At 54.0% G+C, this 17,208-nt stretch overlaps 7 protein-coding genes across 7 annotated transcripts; 3 read left to right on the top strand and 4 right to left on the bottom strand.

Annotated features, from left to right (window-relative positions):
• Positions 1 to 214: 214 nt before the first annotated feature.
• On the bottom strand, positions 215 to 877 carry J4E83_000716 (uncharacterized protein; the record flags this gene model as incomplete). Its single annotated transcript, XM_049327677.1, has 4 exons — positions 215 to 309; positions 360 to 509; positions 563 to 792; positions 855 to 877. 4 exons carry the CDS (start codon positions 875 to 877, stop codon positions 215 to 217), a joined length of 498 nt encoding a protein of 165 aa, XP_049193822.1.
• A 2,912-nt stretch (positions 878 to 3,789) lies between these two features.
• Positions 3,790 to 5,034, bottom strand: J4E83_000715 (uncharacterized protein; the record flags this gene model as incomplete). Its single annotated transcript, XM_049327676.1, has 1 exon — positions 3,790 to 5,034. The coding sequence occupies one exon, from the start codon at positions 5,032 to 5,034 to the stop codon at positions 3,790 to 3,792; it is 1,245 nt and encodes a 414-aa protein (XP_049193821.1).
• Positions 5,035 to 5,425: 391 nt separating this feature from the next.
• On the top strand, positions 5,426 to 7,910 carry J4E83_000714 (uncharacterized protein; the record flags this gene model as incomplete). Its single annotated transcript, XM_049327675.1, has 2 exons — positions 5,426 to 6,135; positions 6,182 to 7,910. 2 exons carry the CDS (start codon positions 5,426 to 5,428, stop codon positions 7,908 to 7,910), a joined length of 2,439 nt encoding a protein of 812 aa, XP_049193820.1.
• A 378-nt stretch (positions 7,911 to 8,288) lies between these two features.
• J4E83_000713 (uncharacterized protein) lies at positions 8,289 to 9,203 on the top strand (the record flags this gene model as incomplete). The annotated part of the gene is made up of 1 exon (XM_049327674.1): positions 8,289 to 9,203. One exon carries the CDS (start codon positions 8,289 to 8,291, stop codon positions 9,201 to 9,203), a length of 915 nt encoding a protein of 304 aa, XP_049193819.1.
• A 352-nt stretch (positions 9,204 to 9,555) lies between these two features.
• J4E83_000712 (uncharacterized protein) lies at positions 9,556 to 11,886 on the bottom strand (the record flags this gene model as incomplete). The annotated part of the gene is given in 3 exon segments (XM_049327673.1): positions 9,556 to 10,924; positions 10,975 to 11,864; positions 11,878 to 11,886. The coding sequence occupies 3 exon segments, from the start codon at positions 11,884 to 11,886 to the stop codon at positions 9,556 to 9,558; spliced, it is 2,268 nt and encodes a 755-aa protein (XP_049193818.1).
• A 1,428-nt stretch (positions 11,887 to 13,314) lies between these two features.
• On the bottom strand, positions 13,315 to 14,589 carry J4E83_000711 (uncharacterized protein; the record flags this gene model as incomplete). Its single annotated transcript, XM_049327672.1, has 1 exon — positions 13,315 to 14,589. One exon carries the CDS (start codon positions 14,587 to 14,589, stop codon positions 13,315 to 13,317), a length of 1,275 nt encoding a protein of 424 aa, XP_049193817.1.
• Positions 14,590 to 15,832: 1,243 nt separating this feature from the next.
• J4E83_000710 (uncharacterized protein) lies at positions 15,833 to 17,140 on the top strand (the record flags this gene model as incomplete). Its single annotated transcript, XM_049327671.1, has 4 exons — positions 15,833 to 15,860; positions 15,932 to 15,994; positions 16,050 to 16,801; positions 16,850 to 17,140. The coding sequence occupies 4 exons, from the start codon at positions 15,833 to 15,835 to the stop codon at positions 17,138 to 17,140; spliced, it is 1,134 nt and encodes a 377-aa protein (XP_049193816.1).
• Between the last annotated feature and the right edge of the window lie 68 nt (positions 17,141 to 17,208).

Below are 17,208 nucleotides of genomic sequence, written 5' to 3'. Positions count from 1 at the left end.
GTGTAACCTCACTCCCAAACACTTTCAAGATGGGTATCGCGTGCGATCATCCTAAGCTGGGCCGAAACACGCTCACAAACTCCAAGACGCCTGAACATGACCTTACTCATGCCGCTATAGGTACTGCCATATAGCACCCATGCAATTCAATGCCCATAGAACTCCGGTAATGCCCTCATAATGCCGCTGAAATGGATATCGGGTGTGTATGCGATTATTGCGCGGGTTTGGTCTGCTCGAGACTGGCGATCTGCTTCTTCAGCTGCGTGAAGAAGTCCTGGCCGGTCGGCATAAGGTGTGTCATGGTGCCTGGTCTCGGTCAGTATGCCAGCCTCAGTGGTGGTTCGATGCCGCCTTACCTCCTTTGCCCCATGCGCCAGTGCTTCGGGTCGGAACGGAGTCGCCGGGGACCTTGTGGTATACCGAGGGTTGGTCTGAATGCATGTTAGTCCTCTGGACATGCGCGCGGGTGATGGAGAGGTTCATACTGGCTGTGCTCTCAAGGTATTCTGCAATCGATTAGCTCATGCCATTTCGTGTTTCAGCAATGCCATAGACGTACTCTTCTTGAGGAAGTCCCTGACCTCGTTCGCATTGAACTCCTTCACGGGTACGTGCTGGTCGGGCTGCGCTTGAGCTGATGCAGCCGCGGGGCCTGGTCCTTTCCCCTGCTTGGCTCCCCATACGTTCCCCGTGGGCGCTGGCATAGCCTGCTGCCGGCCTGCATTGTCCTTGGTGGGGGTGTTTGCGCCCGAGTTGGAGTTGCGGTTGGCTTGACCCTGCCGCCGCCAGCTGTACCAGTCGTCAGTATACATAAGCTCCCACAGCTTCGCGTGCGCATTGCTCAGACGTACCGGTTTTCTCCCGGGCCACTCATGTTCGGTATGGAGCAACGGTGGGATGTGAGGAGGGGTCGGGTCAAGATATAAAATGGTGGAAGCTCTCCAATCGCTCATGCAGCGCGCGAACTGCGTCTGTGCTGCAACGTCTAAACCAATGGGCGCCCGATGACATATTACAGCTGCGACCTCTTTCGGCCAGCTCACCAGTGCTAGCCGCTTTCAGGCCTATTTCAACACTATTCACAGCCATTATCCAACGACTGGATGGCAATTTTTGGAGCTTTCTAATCCGCGCCGATGTGTTGTACATCACGTGTGCTGTCCTCCAATGGCAGGAGCCACCGGACGTGTCCAGCCTACGCTAGCTACAGGGTTCTCAAGGCCTCCATCCATGCATGAACCACGGCAACGGCTCCTAATGGACGAACATGTTCTTTGTTTCCCATCTTTGCTCACCGTCATTGTTCATGGCCCGTCTCGGGATCGAGTCGGTCGGCTTGGGAAAGGAAGAGGCTGGCATGTTGTGTCATCAGCCCGAACATACATCGCCGAACCTAGCCCGGTTCAGGTTTGCAGAGTCAACGTAGGAAGTGACGACCGTGGTTTCCATTCTACGAGTTCAGGTGGAGATAGGAATGTTTGTTTCTATCCAGAACTCATCTCAATCGCGAGATGGCTGACACAGCATCCTAGAGTAACATCATGTCCAGGCCGGTATCGTAGCCAATTCTTTGAGCACCTTCACCTCGCGCCCTATTCGTGTTGAGGTGGACAAGTAAGAGACTGGTCTACGATGAGAGACGAATTTCGCCCTTCAGGTGAGAGAGATCTAAATGACAGCGGAGCCTCTGCCTCTTCTACTTATGTCTGAGTCTTCCTCTCGTCTTCTCACTTATTGACAACAGTCGCTACTTTTGCAATTCGAGACAGACTCATCAAAGTTTCTGACCTGTCTATCCCCAAACTTCCAACAATCAAGCTTCCGCCATTGCATTCACAGATACAAGAAAACTACGAAGATGAGAGCCTTCCCTGTCAAGTTTGTTGGACTAGCGCTCTACATTCATGACCTACAGTCAGGCACATTGACTCTTCTTCACGAACGCCCCAACAGGAAGCCAAAGGTGTATGTACTGAATGAGGAAGATTTTGAAGACGGCGTGGATGAAATCGATGACGAGACCGTCGCAATCCCGGAATCCAGTTTTGAGACAAGCGCCGTAGGACTGAGTCTACGACTATTCAAGAACGATGGAGCTCTCAGAATAACCTTCGAAGGCGAGCATGGCGGAGTCGTAGACTGGACATTCCAAGGCTTAGAAGGCTCCAAAATGGGTAGCATGACTGCATGTGCCTTCACGCAGACAATGCCTGAGGCATCGACAGGTTGCAAAAGTGTGGAAAGTGTGCCACCCGAAATGTCGATCGGCAGTATCCAGACAGTGAGCACCGATCCCATTCCGCAATGCCTCGTTCGACCTCTACCGTTAGGTCTCAGCACCATATCGACTACGGAAACCCGCCCAGTCAAGCCTACAATCAAGCCTAAAATCACGATCAAGCTTCCAAAGGAGAAACCCGAGCTCTTCTCGCCAACTGTCAACAAGGAGATTGATCTCAAACGCAAAGCGACAGAGGAAGTCGAGCAGCCGAAGCCACACAAACTCGCAAAGAGTTCACACGACTCTTTACCATGGCCATCTCACCTGTACATGACATGTTCCCGTACACATCCTATCTCCAAATGCGACGTCGGAACATTGCATATCGACTTAGCTGAGGGTACAGTGTGGTTTGAGAGCTGGTATGGCAAAGCAAATGCCCGAACTTGTGAAAGAAAACAGGTTAATCTCAGTGACAGTCTTAGTAAGTTTCAACCGGGGAAGACTCCTTGGTCTCGGATCCACGTCAAATACTTACAAGTAATGTCTAACATCTCAATCCAGCCAGCGTCGGTTATCATGCCTATGGTTATCCTCCTGACGAAGACGAAGACCCCACCCACCACCTCACAATTTCCAGGCCGAACACGAGAAACGAAGACACTGAATTGTTTGCCGCGAACTGTATCACACCCAAATGGCCAATATGGGGTTCAGACATAGGAACAAGCCCACCTCCCCCTGTTGTTCTCACAGCTAAAGAGGAAAGAAGAGCCCAGGAAGCCGGCATCGTACGCAAAATGCCATCACCTCTCCTCATAGAGAAGACAACAAACATTTCACCTGCCGTCATCGTCGATGCGATCATCCACTGCATTGACCGCACGTCAAAACGTCAACCTGTCCATGACCCAGACACAGACCACAAGCTGTCAGAAGACATAGAACGCTACACCAAACTTCGAAGAGACAGGTGTCTGACTTCAAAAGGGCGGGTTGACCTGGAGTTCACGGAAAATGAAATCGAGACGAGAAAGGCCCGCAGAGATGCGTACAGGACTGTGGCGGGTGAGGAAGAAGGTGACAAAATGGTCAAGCTGGGGGGTTTCACGTAGAACAGAGTGGAGGAAATTGACTTCGATCTTCAAAAGATCTGAGCGTGGCTGCCGGACCACAGCGAGAACTAAGCTCGTTCAAAAGCGATTGCTTTGTTTGCTGCCGCGGTCCTTGGGAGAGGTCGATTGAAAGAGTCCGCAGTCCGACTACTATGAGTTTTTGGGAACTGTGCATTTGGTCTACATTCAAACCGAGCTCACCAGTAGCTGAATATTCAATCATTCTTTCATGATCATGCATTGAGTTCGAGAATACTACCATTCTAGCAGAAGAGGTAATATACCCTCAAAGTGGACACAAAACGTAGACATATATATACTGAACAACATGCGCTGCTCGTGCATAAATCAAATAATCATTGGTATACATGAACCCGCACTTCCTTGTGCATAACCCCAAAGTCCAAACTTTCAACGAAACACAGTTGCACTTGCCTCCCATGGATATATCTACGCCGGCGCAGCAGCCCCCTCGCCATTCTCCCCACCATTGCCAGTTCCACCCGTAAGACTAGACATAAACTCTTGCCATCTAAACACCTCGGTCCTATTGCCCAAACTCTTCCCTCCCTTAGCGAAAGCTCTCCGTCCACTAAACCCCTCAATAGCCATATCAATCTCCCGCTCCGTCAACTTCCTCTCCCCAGCTTCAGGCGCCGTATGCAACAGCGCGTCCTTCAACTCCGCCAGATCAATCTGCCCATCGTCGTTGTCATCGAAGGCCTCAAATGCGGCGGTGAGCTCGTTCTGGTGGGAGAGGTTGCCGAGGAGGTCGGATAGCGTTGTCAGGTAGGTCGCTAGGTTGATAGATTGTGCGCCGTTGAAGTAGGTGGAGAGTTGGGAGGGGGTCGCCGAGAGACCGAGTTGGGAGAGCATGTCTGCGACGTCGGCAGAATTGACGTGGCCGTCGTCGTCGCGGTCCATGACGCTGAAGGATTCGCGCATGCTGTGGAGGAGGGGTGGGGGCAGTTTGGAGAGGGCGTCGCTGGAGGCCATGCGTTGCATGGGTGCTGGTCGCGCTGTGCGCTCTGCTGGCTTGTAGGGCTCGACGGGTTTGTATGTCTCGACGGGTTTGTATGTCTCGACGGGTTTGTATGTCTCGACAGGCTTGAAGGTTTCGACAGGTTTGTAGGTTTCGACTGGCTTAAACGTCTCGACTGGCTTGTATGTCTCGGCCGGCTTAGGCTCCTCAACTAGAGTATGAATCTCGGCTGGCTTGAAGCTCTCAATTGGCTCGGTATTTTCGACCGGTGGTGACTTCTTTCTGCTGAACAGAGGCGGTGGTGCGTCGTCCCTCCCCGCGGCCTCAAACTTGGCTGCGATGGATGATGTACTTAGAGGGCGCACCGTCATCTGCGAAGATGAGGAAACATTCCGCGTTGGCGAGACATTGCGTCCAGGCGAGAGATTTCGAGAAGGCGAATTGGGCGCTTCTGGGGTGCCCGTCGTCCCCCGTGTGTTCAGCCAGGATGGCGGGTTTTGCGATGGGTTGCCCCCGATGGACAGGCGGTTGGGGGTTTGCGCAGGGGATGTCGGAGTCTCTTTCGGTTTGAGAGGCGAACTGTTCGGCGTCGATGGTCGCAGGGTAGACGGTGAGCTCTCCCTGATGGAGCCTGGTCTGCGGAAGGGCGACTGGCGCGGGCTGTTGAAGGAGAGGGGCGAGGGCTTGTAGGGCGTTGGTGTTGTAGACTGCATATCTGGATTAGTCGCATTCATACAATTCACAAGGGTCCAGCATACCATGGTGCGTATATTCGTTTTGGTGATGTCGCTGGTCGTCGCGTTGTTTGGTGTTGTCAATGGGATGGCCTAGCAACGAGCCTATCGATAAGCTGACATGGGTAATTGGCGTGGACATGCAGGGTTCGTTCACTCTCTGCGGGCAGCATAGCGGGTCACACGCATAGTCACAGCTCCGGATACTATGCGGTAGCCATTCACGCTCCCAGACCCACGGCCTGCTGGATCAATCCCCCATCGCCGCCAGCTACAGCGCGTCATGTTGTTTCGGGACGGTTACATTAGGCTCCCCTAGCGCCGTCGATCTATAATGTAGCATCCGAGTCGCCAGGTGCCCGTACAGAAGATGGAGACACTCATGGCTGAAGTAATCGCACAGCGGCCAAGCGGGCCCAATGCCGCTCAGCCTGTTTCCCTGCAGCGCCAGCCCTCCTTCTCCTCGTTCCCTCCCTCGCGATCGCCCTCTACCCGCAATGGCCACCATCCGAAAGCTCGCTCCCCGCAACCCCCCATGCTCCGCGAGGGCGACGAAGACGACTCGATCCAGTCCTCGCACGGCGAGTCGTATCAGTCCTCCATGGCCGCCATTCCCAGAGGGACCGCCAAGTTGCGCTCGCAGTATCCCGCCGATGCAGTTGAGAACCATGTCGAGTACATCCTGGTCGCCTCGTTCGACATTGACCGCGGCTCCATCATGGAGCACCAGTACCCGGCGGCTATCAGTGGAGACGAGACTATGCTAGCAGAGCTTATGTTGCCCGATCAGGCCCACGTGCGCAGCCAAGATTGGACCATCTTCTTCCTGCACAAGGACACCACAGCCGAAGAGGAGGAGCGCGAAGCACGGAGAGAGCGCAGGAGGAGGAGACGGCGGCGGAAAGAGGGCCTGGAAGACGACGGCGACGACGATGCGACTGCCGGCACTGAAGAGCAAGACGACGAATACGATGACGGAGACGACGACACCGAAAGCGAAGGGGAGCCAGACCCCGACGGGCCTCCATTGGTCTATGTCTTGAACCTGGTCAACACCAAGCAGGACAATACGGTGAAGAGGTAGGAAGAACATTTCCATGAACTTGGCAAGACTGACACTATGTAGAGGTGCTATCGTCAAAGCCATGGCTATATGCACACGCCACCCCTTCCTGCATATATACAAGCCCCTGCTGCTACTGGCTCTTGAGGAATACTTCAGGGCGCCTGTCCTGGAGACGCTCGAATCTCTGTACAACGCCCTCAACGCCATGGACCTCTCACTTCTCCCGAGACTCTCACCCCTGGAGAACTTCGTGCTTGGCGCCAGCGATGCCAAAGACATGTTCGTGGAGAAGTTTGAGCTTATGGTCCGGCAGCGGAAGAAGCTCGACGCTGCAAGAGACTCTGTCGAAACATCTTCAGATCCTCAATCGCGCAAGAAGACATATACTGTCCCGCGAGACACGCACGAGTTTGAGTCCAAGATCAACTATAACGGCATACCTGTCCCCGTCAAGATACCCACCGCTCTGAGTCCAGAGACCGTCGGCGACTTCTCCTTGATAAAGCTCATCCAAACCTTCTCCGCGCCTCATGCGGCGCAACCGCAGCCCTTCGCTTTACACCCGCATCTGACCACGAGCGGCGCATTCACTCACCCCATCATCGTCCTCGTCAACGCCCTCCTCACCCAGAAGCGCATCATCTTCATCGGACATAATCGCCCCTCAGGCGAGGTCGCTGAAGCTGTACTGGCAGCATGTGCTCTGGCCTCTGGTGGCATTCTCCGTGGCTTCGTTCGCCATGCGTTCCCATATACCGATCTTACCAAAGTAGATGACCTGCTGAAGGTACCTGGCTTTATTGCTGGCGTCACCAACCCAGCGTTCTCCTACAAGCCCGAGTGGTGGGATCTGCTTTGCGATCTGCCGACCGGTCGCATGAAGATCAGCAATCGCATTGAAACGGCGTCACCCACGGAGGGCTCCATGTTCTTCCAGCAACAGGGCCTACCACTGAATGGGCCAGGTGCACCACCAGCCTTCGACGGCAAGGGCGGCGGCGTCGACCCGACCGGCGACACCCAATTTATGGACAGACTTCTCGAGAGCATCGCCAACCGTCACGGCGAGAATGCTATCCGAGCGAAGTGGCGTTCGTGGGTGCTCAAGTTCACCCGCATCGCGGCTGCTTTCGAAGAGACCGTCTATGGCGCCTCGGCATTGTACATTGGCTCCCACGAGACCGATGTTGGCGCATATGGTGTCTCTGGCCATGGCTACGTCTGGCCAGACGAGAACCATAAGCTACGCGAGCTCGCTGCAAATGTACACCGTATCGAGGGCTGGCGCAACACAAGGAGTTACTACAGTTGCGTCCAAGATCTCGCGAGACATTGGAAAAAGAGACCAGTGCGTGGTCTTGACATTGGCCACCAGCACGACAAGCTGCGATGCTTGAAACTTACGCACGATCAATCTGCGGGCATTTATCTTGCACTCGCGCGGTGTGTGGAAGAAGCGGGTTCACCACCGAGTGAGAGTGCGAATGCCTCTTCGAGTGATTTGTCGTCCATGGCCCAGTCACTTTCCATCGCGAATGACTCTGAGCGCAAGGCAAATTCGCAGCTGCAGTACGACACCATCCTGCAGCTGCTCTGTGTGATCCCAGATGCTGGTCTCTTCTATCTTAGTCTAGGCTTGTTTCATCCTAGACAGGATGTCAGGATGGCGGTCGTGAGATTACTAGAGAGGATCATGGACCACTCTGCTGGTCGGCACTACTGGGGACAACTAGGACGTTTCGCCAAGCTGGCCTTCTTCAGAGTGAAGAGGGAAGAAGCGCAGAAGTAGTTGCGATACGATGAGGCGTCGATGGTGTTGGATGGAATTGCTGGTATAATACGTGCCATGGAGTTTGTAAATGCTGTAACGTAGATATCTGAATGAATGAAATGAAGTACACATGGAGTGCCTAGCTAGCTACCCTCATGCAAACTAGTCGCCATGCAGCAAAGTCACGTCTGTCCCCCAGACACGCTACGAACCGTTGGATGCGCGCGCATCCCTGCATCGCATCTCATCTCCGCCTAAATCATACTCGCCCAAAATTTCCCGCTTCACCCCTCGAAATGCGCCCGCCCTAGTCGCCGTGTCGCAACGCCCATTTCGCAATCCCTACAACCTCAGACACGTTGCGCATGCTGTCTGCACGCCAATTGAATAGCAAAAATGGCATCACCGCCACCAAGCGAAGCCCCAGCGGCTAAGAAACGCGGTCGCCCGAAGAAAGTCGTAGCCGAGGATGCGGGGCCAATACCAGCGGTCGAAGCGAGCAAGGCGGCCGTAAAGAAGGTGGCCGCGAAGCCTGCTGGAAAGGCGAAACCCGTGGAAGTCAAGAAAGAGAAGAAGACAGTTGTGAAAAGCGCAAAGACTGTTACTCCTGCTGCTACTCCTGCCGCGAAGAAAGATGCGCCTCAGTCGCCAATTGCGGCCGAACAACCCACGGCCGTTGCGCCGTCTACAAGCAAGATATTAGAGGAGGTACAAGCGAAAGGGACGTTGAAGAAGGCACAGGCTGCGAAGGTCGTGGAGAAACAAGCATCGAGTACGGACAAGAAGACTGCAGCGCTACAACCCCAGACCCAAGAACCGACAACGAAACCAGCGTCCTCGCCGTCGAAACAAGCAGTATCAGCATCCACGAAGCCTCCACCTCCAAAACCGACCACGACTCCCACCACTCCACGCCCAACAACAATCCCCCTCCCCTCACACCCCACAAAAGCACCCTCACCCATCTCCCCACCACCACCACATCCCTCTGCTACAAACCCATACCCACGCTTCTCCAAACCCACAACCTCCACCCGCCACATACTGCCAAACCCCTACCCAACAAGCATCCGTCCCTCCAACCAACAAGCACCTCCATCTCCACCGCACCGCCAACACCCCACACGCCTCATCGAGCCCACACCCGACATCAGGCTGCCACCCAAATACAAACCCGCGTCGCGCCGTGTCACAGCGATAATGGTGAGTTTGCCGATTGTGCTGGTGTTCGGGTATGAGTTGTTTGAGCGGTGGAGGGGGAAGGAGGTTAAGCAGGTTTTTAGGGAGACGGAGGGGTCAACGAATGAATGAATGATTTGAGATGGGTGGGTAATGAACGGGTGAGGGATCGAGGTAATCATGATGACGATGAGTAATGTTGGATTTGTATTGTGTATTTATATCATCATCTGTATGGTGTTGTCTCTGCTACTTCTTATGTATATTTATAGAGACACGGTACACGGAAGGGGTATCACTACTCTTGTGTGCTGTTGCTATTCCAGTCTACTCTCTCGAATCGTGTAGCGACCTATCTGGTTCGCCTTCCATGCTGGTTGAACAAAAGAAAAGGTGTGTGAAGATGGTAAAGGGTTAACAGAATGTGAAAGACTATGTATAAGAAGGGTAATCGCGAAAAAGATATCAAGCTCAGTGATCCACGCTACATGTAACTCTTCTTCCTCAGCAGCATGCCCCTCGTCCCTGATGGATCGATCGGTAGACCCGACGCACTACCACGCCGGCTACCAGGCCTACTGGCCGACGGCGAACGTGTGGTGTTGATGGGCTCTACATCCAGTATCGGTGGGCCTACACTAACATCGGGTGTAGCGGGCCCTGGAGGGTGGAATAGGCGCTTGTATCGCAGTTCTGGTGAGCTGGGTACGTTGGGATTGGAAGTGGATCTCGCTGCCGAGGTCATGGTGAGGTTGAACAGCGTGTTGGTGCGACGACTGAGCGGACTTTGAGTTGGCTGTGGCGTGGGCTGTAGCGTGAGCTGTGGGGCGGCTTGCATCGTGGCTTGAGGAGTTGAAGGCCAGAGGGTAGGACCGGTGAAGGTGGGTGATGTAGAAGGCGAGGGTGAAGAGAGCCTGTCCGTAGTGTCTGACTCGGGGTCGGCAAAGTAGTCGTGGTCAGACGTGTCGTTCGTGGACGACATGGGATCGAGTTGGATGGTCTCGGTCCACTGGCGCCTTGCATTGTTTGCACCTTGAGCTTGCTTCGCGACGGAAAGCGGTTGTGAGGACGCTCTCAAGGCTGCGCGAGACAAGAGAGGACTGGTGGGTGCAGACTTTCGTAACACAGGGCTAGGAGGCTCCGTCCTGAGCTCGAAGCGCGTCATCTTATGCGTCGATTTCGCTCGCTTTCTTTGAGCGAGATCATTATCCTGAGAGCTGGTCCGCCTGATATTGACGTCTTGCTGTGGTGTAAAGACGAGTCGTCCCTTGAGCTTCTGGATCGTGTCGTCCAACGCAAGCTCAATGGCGACATGATTTTGTATCCGCGAGAGCTTTGGCCACGTAGCTCGCTGTCCAGTGAGCATGCATCCGACCATGAACTCGGGCGTGGGGTTGCTCAAGACTCTAGGGAAGTCCGCGTAGTTGATCTTAGGGAAGATGTTGATGTCGCCTGAGTATCGCTGGCTGAGCACCGAACGTCCTTTTGTGACAAGGTTTGGGAGGAATCCAGTATCCGCTAGCTGTTGGAGGCGGTGCATTACCTCACCCTTGCAAAGACTAGCTGAGAGACTCATCCAACCGGGACCAGTGACGGCGTCTTGGGCTTCTGCAGCGACAATCTCCTCCTCTTTCGCCAGAAAGGGAACAACGTGCGGGTTGACCTGCGAGACAATGAAGTGATTCACGTTGAACATCTCGGCCAACCGGGTCATCGGTAAGTCGTTGTCTACTGAGCCATCGATCCATGTCGCGTCAGGGTTTGGATCCCAAGGTACTTCCAGGCCGGTCTTCGGGTCCTTGGCCAGCAGAGATGCCTTCTTGTAGACGAGCGGAACCGAGCAAGACGTGCACCTACGTAGAGTTAGCATGAACACAAAGTTTCATGTCCTCCTTCTACTTACACTGCAGACCAGATCATCACATTCGGCGCTGTGATGTAATTCAAGAGTCTGGGCAGTTCGTAGAGCGATGAAGTCGAAACTGGAATGTTCAAGATACGTCGAGTCCGGTTGTAGGCTTCTTGAAAGGTCAAATCGCCGAGCAGATCACGCATAACTCGCATGAGATGTGCAATGTCAAAGAGAGCTCCGGACTTCATCAAGCGCATTGCTTTGTTGATCATGCCTTCTGGGTGATCCGGGCTTTCAAATACGTTCAAGTCTCCAAAGCAAAATTGGTGCATAACCTCCGGGATCTCTGCATCGGTCTTTGCGCATAGGACTGCACTGACGATGCTGCCTGCAGAGGCTCCCGATATGATGCGTGGGAGAAGACGAGCGTCCCAAAGACCCTTGACGACGCCGATGTGGTTCATCCCAAAGGTTCCACCGCCTGAGAGTAACAATGCGCTCCTACCGAATGATTGGCGTGTTTGAAGCAATTGGTCGACCAGCCGCCGCGGCTCGATAGGACACTGATCTCCCTGCTTCTCCGAGACGTCCAGCAGAGCGGCCATGGTTTGCTGGGCCGACTCGATGTACCTCTCGATCAGACGCTTGGTTCCAATGTGCGAGTGCTTGTACAGACGCAGGTCGCCCATGTCGCCCAATCCGCGTGTGAGGGTGGTCCTGATCAGGAACAGCATCCTCTTCACATCGCAGCTCATGCGAGCATCGTCCAGCTCTTTCAGCCGGGCAGCAACCAGATTCACGTTGTATTCCGGCGTGTCGTCCTCTTCTTTCCAGGCTTCGTTTCCTTCTAGGATATCGAGCTCGGTCGCGGCGGCTTTCCATTGGTCGTATGTCTCGGCCTGCGTGGCGATCTCGTCAGCATGTGAAAGGGCACCACCAATCTGAGGGACCCACGTCTTTCATGTGCAGGTACAGGACCTGCCTACGATTTGCTTCCGCAGCATCCACGGCTAATTCAGGAACATGGTAATCGCCTGCTGGGTCGCCCAGAGTCCCCAACGGATTTCTGGCCAGCTGCACCAGGGGTCCGAGGAAGCCACCATGGCTTTTGCTCTTCCTTATGGATTTCTGCCCATGTTGTCCTCCTCTTACGTGCAGTCGCGTACTGCCGCCTGTAAAAATGGTGTCAGACAGCAATAACATCGAGCGCCGGTACACGCCATGCGCGAATCCTACGAAGCGTGGCTTAGCCGGTGGTAGGAGGATCGGTAGATCGAGTGGTCGTGAAGGCAGCTTGCGGTGGTGTCGGAGTAGGAAAGTTGGTTTCCAGGGAGTCCGTCGCGGTCGAGGGAGTCTGTAGCCTAGTAATAGTGCTTTTCGAGAAGACGCGGTGTAGGGTGGCCGGAGATGGTCAACTGCGGGTGGTCATGCGCCTCGGTCGCGCAAGTCGCGGAAGGTGCGTCACAGGCTTGCCGCTTCAATACTTGTGCAATGTTGTCGCCGGACGACGAAACGAGCGCGAGAAGGGTCGGCATTGACGCCTTTGAAGTATTCGATGCGTGCAGCGCATGCTAGGGAGCGTGGGGACATGCGCATGGTACATCGTCATCGGCAAGGATCAACTAAACAAAGCTGGCGAAGGTGTCGCGTCGGCAGTAGTCATCAACCGACGCTGATACGACACGCAGCTTCCACCTGTACCTGCAGGTCCAGTGTTGGCAGACTACTGCACATGCAGTCATGGATCATGTGTCTTACGTGTAGCTGGTATCAAAGGCCGAGAGTCCTCTGACCATCTGTTGCTGTGCTCAACGCCTAAAAGCCATTAGTTATGAACTGTGGGCACGCAGCATTAGTTTAGAAAGGCCGTGTAGCGCCGCGAATAGTTGCTCGTCCGAAATCGCGATCCCGCGCTGCAGACGGCAGATCTGGAGAGAGCTGCAACGTGGGGCAGCCATCCCTACCTGTTTTGACCGCCATCTTCGATCTTGTGAGTCCACGAGGCTCTATGCATAAGACGATGCACCCTCAAAAAGAATATGGGTGTGACACAGTCAGTCGTGGCCATTCGCACAGGCACCGACCGGCTTACAGCTGGCGCCTCTTTCACATGTCAGACTTACACCCCACTGACTCAACACTCTATACGTGTACAAAAAAGGAAAGAAGCAACGCAATTGTCCATGTAGATAATCGCCTCTGTTATGGGAATCTATTTCAAGCTACCAGATAGATACTGGCTTTGCCCATGAAATGGTGGCGTGTAGCTGACTCATAACGTCGTTGCCATACCGGGTGTCATGCAACTGATAAACAAAAATGCCATACAGTCGCGCCGAAACTCCTTTCAAGCCCACATGTGCACACTCATGCTGTCAAGCATGCCTTACACTACTTCACGACTCTTGCAAGTCTCGGCTCCTCGCTTTGAGTACGCACTACACGGTACCACCCCTTAGGTTTTCCCTCCTGTGTGACTCCTAGATACACCTTGCTGACGTTGCTCAAGCGGGCGAGTGCATTTGACCCGGGTAGCTGGTCCGATAGTAAAAGCTCGGTGAAGGCATCGAGATGCTCGCGACGCAGGCGGTCCTCCATGAACAGGAAGTTGAACATGATGCTATACGAGTCGAAGGCGATTAGGTTGAGCCTGTAAGGCAGCGTCGCTGTTTCCTGGTACATCTGACGACAGACACCGTTGAGCATGGTAAACACCGTGGGCCTCTTAACCCAGGGCTGAGATATCGTCTTAAAGGGATTCTGAGTACCATCGTATACTGTGCACTGATACTTGAAGATGGGTGTAACCCGCTTTACCTTCTTGGGCTTTGTAGGATCAAAGGTAAGGTGATAGGTCTGGTAGCCGATGTTGATAGTCTTACCACCAAGTGTGTACGTGTAGATGAGGTTCCTCACGTTTTCGGGGAGCTGCAGGAGAGGCGAGTCGGTCTGGTTCATTTTGAATCTGATATAGTCAGTTCTGTGCATAAGGTCAGTGGTGTCTGAGACGTACTTGCGGGCTTGGTCTGAACTTCTAGACAGACGTTCCCCCGTTATAGTTCGCCGTGGTGCTGCGATCTCCTCAGCTTTGTATGTCTTCGGCTGATATGGTGCTTTCGGCTGCTCATTTTTAATGACCCGCTCGAAGAGCCGCGATGTCTGGTTTGGCGCCGTGGGTGACGACTTGAGTGCCGCCGGCTCGCTCCTGTGAGTGATTCCCTTGTACCGCGCGAAATTCTCATCTCTCCGTGCTTGCTGGTGGGCTTTCTTCTGGGCCTCCGCTGGTGGCGTTGGCAGAGAGCTGTTCCTCGCCCAGCCATTTTGTTCTCTCGACTTGTGCCCCGTTTTCATAAGGCCTTTGAAGTTCTCACGGTCACCCTGAACACTGCGCTGATGCGGCTTTGGGGCTTGGTGCTTCTTGTTCTCGAGAACCTTATCGAAGATGGAGCGCGGAGGGTTCATGTCGTCATCAGGAATGGAGACGGGACCGTTGAACCAGGATTTCTTTCCTCGTCGGCTTGAGGGTGGTGTCGGTAGGCGCGATCCATTTGGCTCGGTATTAGTTTTACTCCGCTTGTGACGGTCGTCGTTCTCATCTGCTGGATCGCGATCATGAGGTGCGCGACGTTTGTTCGGGCGCCGTGAATAAGTGACTTTTCCCGCCATTTTGCGGAAGAAGTTGATGACTTTTGAGAGAAGTGCGAAAATGGCGAGTTCGGACTGGGGAGAGCAAGTTTCCCTCGCCGCAACCGAAGAAAGTGCGAGGCTGCTCTATTGTGGCAGGTGCAGTTTGATCCACTTACTACCAATTAAGGTAGCGACTCGTTAAATGAAAGAATGACGAAGAAAGGAAAGTGAGTGAAGCTGGTCGTGGAGACCCAGTGTGCGTGCTTTCGCAGCCTTGAGCAGCTTACCACGCGCAACAGCCGCTGCAGGTGGTTAAGCAAGCAAACTCAGGGCGTGAGTACGGTGCGTAAGAGTGATTGCGTTCCCTGAACCGTCGAACGATGCCTACGCGAAATCCCAAAGCCCAACGAACCTGTGTGCACGACGATCGGATGTAGAAATAGATCTCCGCTTGTCGCGGTCTCACGTGGGATAGTAGTAGTCATCAACGATGAATTTGGTTAGCGGCCGGCTCTTAGTGGCACCACTTCTGAGGCAGCACAAACCTCGCTGGGCACATCATCAAGAGAAGAGCTACACGCGTGTCTAGATGACAACGTAGCCCGTAGAGAAAGGCGCATATTCCTCTTCATTCGCAGAATCGCGGGCGCAGCTTTTGAGCATTGCGACGGTTGTCCCTCATTGTCTTCAATCTCACGTCAGCCATGGCCTCCGCTCGGGTCGGTGTGAAGAAGAAGGTCTTTCCATTACTCTATATCTGCAACACTCTAGTGACTCGCAAGAGCATCCCTCTAATTGGGAATACTCTGCGAAGTCAAGCATGCGATGTCCCTCCCTCGAGGTGAGAGACGCCGTTGCCCCGTGAAGTGGCTTTACTCTTCCCAGTCCTGCCTCCTCTTCTATCCTCTAGTCCTCAGATCATCTTGTTATCTCGCTTTTCCGAGCAAAGTCTTTTCACGTACAGCAATATCCAAAATTTCCATCGCATAGCTACTATTCCATTCGAGTAATCCTCTCCAGGGCTTAGTTCAGTCCGCTTCTACCTGGTGGTCTTTCGATATCAGCAAGTCGACGTCATTTCGTGGTCACCCAGCAAACATTTCAGCTGCTAGTGCTCCAGGCTGCTGCTTCCGCTTCGGGAAGTCGCGCTCACCTCGAATCCGATCGGTGGCAAGAACTAGTCGGCTGCCTCGTCAACAACCTTGGCCGCACTTCTTCTTCCAACCTTGTCTCAACATCTGCGAACTCAGTATCTCCTACCACTCGCGCTCTCAAAGTGAGTATGCCGTTCCTCACGCCCAAGAATACAGGTGAGCTTTCTCCACGACGCCGCAGGTCAATCTGCTGTTGTGTTGACATCGAAACACTGACCGATGTGTAGTCACTGCGGCCCCCGCCCTTGTATGGGATGCATTTCCTCCGCCGCCCCCAGAGGCTGAGACGTGTATGCAATCTCAGACATGAGAATTCTCGTCACGCACGCTGACGTAGCGATATAGGGCAGCCGGATGCAGACAGCATCGCTAGGCCTGGACGTCTTCCGGACCCGCGCTTCAATCGCGATCCGGAACACGACCGCCGCAGTAAATCGTTCCGACGGGAAGCAAAGATGCTTGCCACAACCCAGCTTGGTGCCTTATCTTCATCCGTGAACGAAAGCTCTCTGGGCCGTGGAATCGGCCAGTGGCCAGCTCCAGCTGCACGCACCACCGGCTTCCCTCGAGACGTGATCCAAAGTGTTGGTCCCGCTTCACCTCCAGCGAATGCTGTCAAAGAACATGTTCAGACCTCTAGGCCCAAGCTGTCCGCGATCAAGCCAGCCACACGTGTCGCGGGTCCTCCTAAGGGAACGATGGAGTCAATGTTCGTGTTTCACTCTCGCCGTCCAGAGAACCCAGTAAAACCGAAGGCCTCCACAAGTTCAGCATCACCCACCCAGAGCCAGCCGCCAGATTGGGCTGTCGCTATTGAGAAAGCCATGCAAGAAGGCGCTGGACAGGATACGTTGACTGCTAGTACAAAGAGCCCTCGCCCTGAGAGCATCCGCAAGAAGTCGATACCTCCTCATTTGAGGACCAAGACCGACGACCTCGTCCAAGCTCACAAACAACTCAGCTCGCTAGACCTGAACCCGAACGCGAAAGTGTTCGAGGCGCCAGTCAAGGTAGTTGAGGAACAGGTCAACGCCACGAGCGAGGCTTTGGCCTGGAAGGTGGCTATGTCAGAAACCGGTATCGATCATGTTGAAGAAGTGAGTCTCAACACATCTATGCAATGTATATCCACTAACAGATTCTAGGGCTTGCGCGTGCAACAAGATTTGCTCAACGCATGCATTGCTAAGAAGTCTACCACGCCTAGTATCCCACCCACGACTGTCGCTACCACCAACACCACCAACCGCGCTCCTCTCAACCACGAAGCCAAGAAGAATATCATGCTCATACGCGCAATGGAGCATGAGATGGATCTTGAGAAGGTGGCACCTGAGCGCGAGCTCATGGTTATGCAGCGCGCCGAGCTTGACAGATACTTTGTCAAGGTCTGCTCTGCTCACCAGCAATGGTGGGAGGCTATGGGATCGGCATGAACTGTGTCAAATCCCGCGTGTGCATTGAAACGGCGGCTTATGTGGTATGCATATACTTCCTTTCCTGG

Source organism: Alternaria metachromatica, assembly GCF_023757995.1.
Source record: "Alternaria metachromatica strain BMP 0045 chromosome Unknown scaffold_1, whole genome shotgun sequence".
Lineage (NCBI taxonomy): Eukaryota > Fungi > Ascomycota > Dothideomycetes > Pleosporales > Pleosporaceae > Alternaria > Alternaria metachromatica.
Note: the sequence above shows the minus strand (reverse complement) of the source record. Positions and strands in the feature narration are given on the sequence as shown.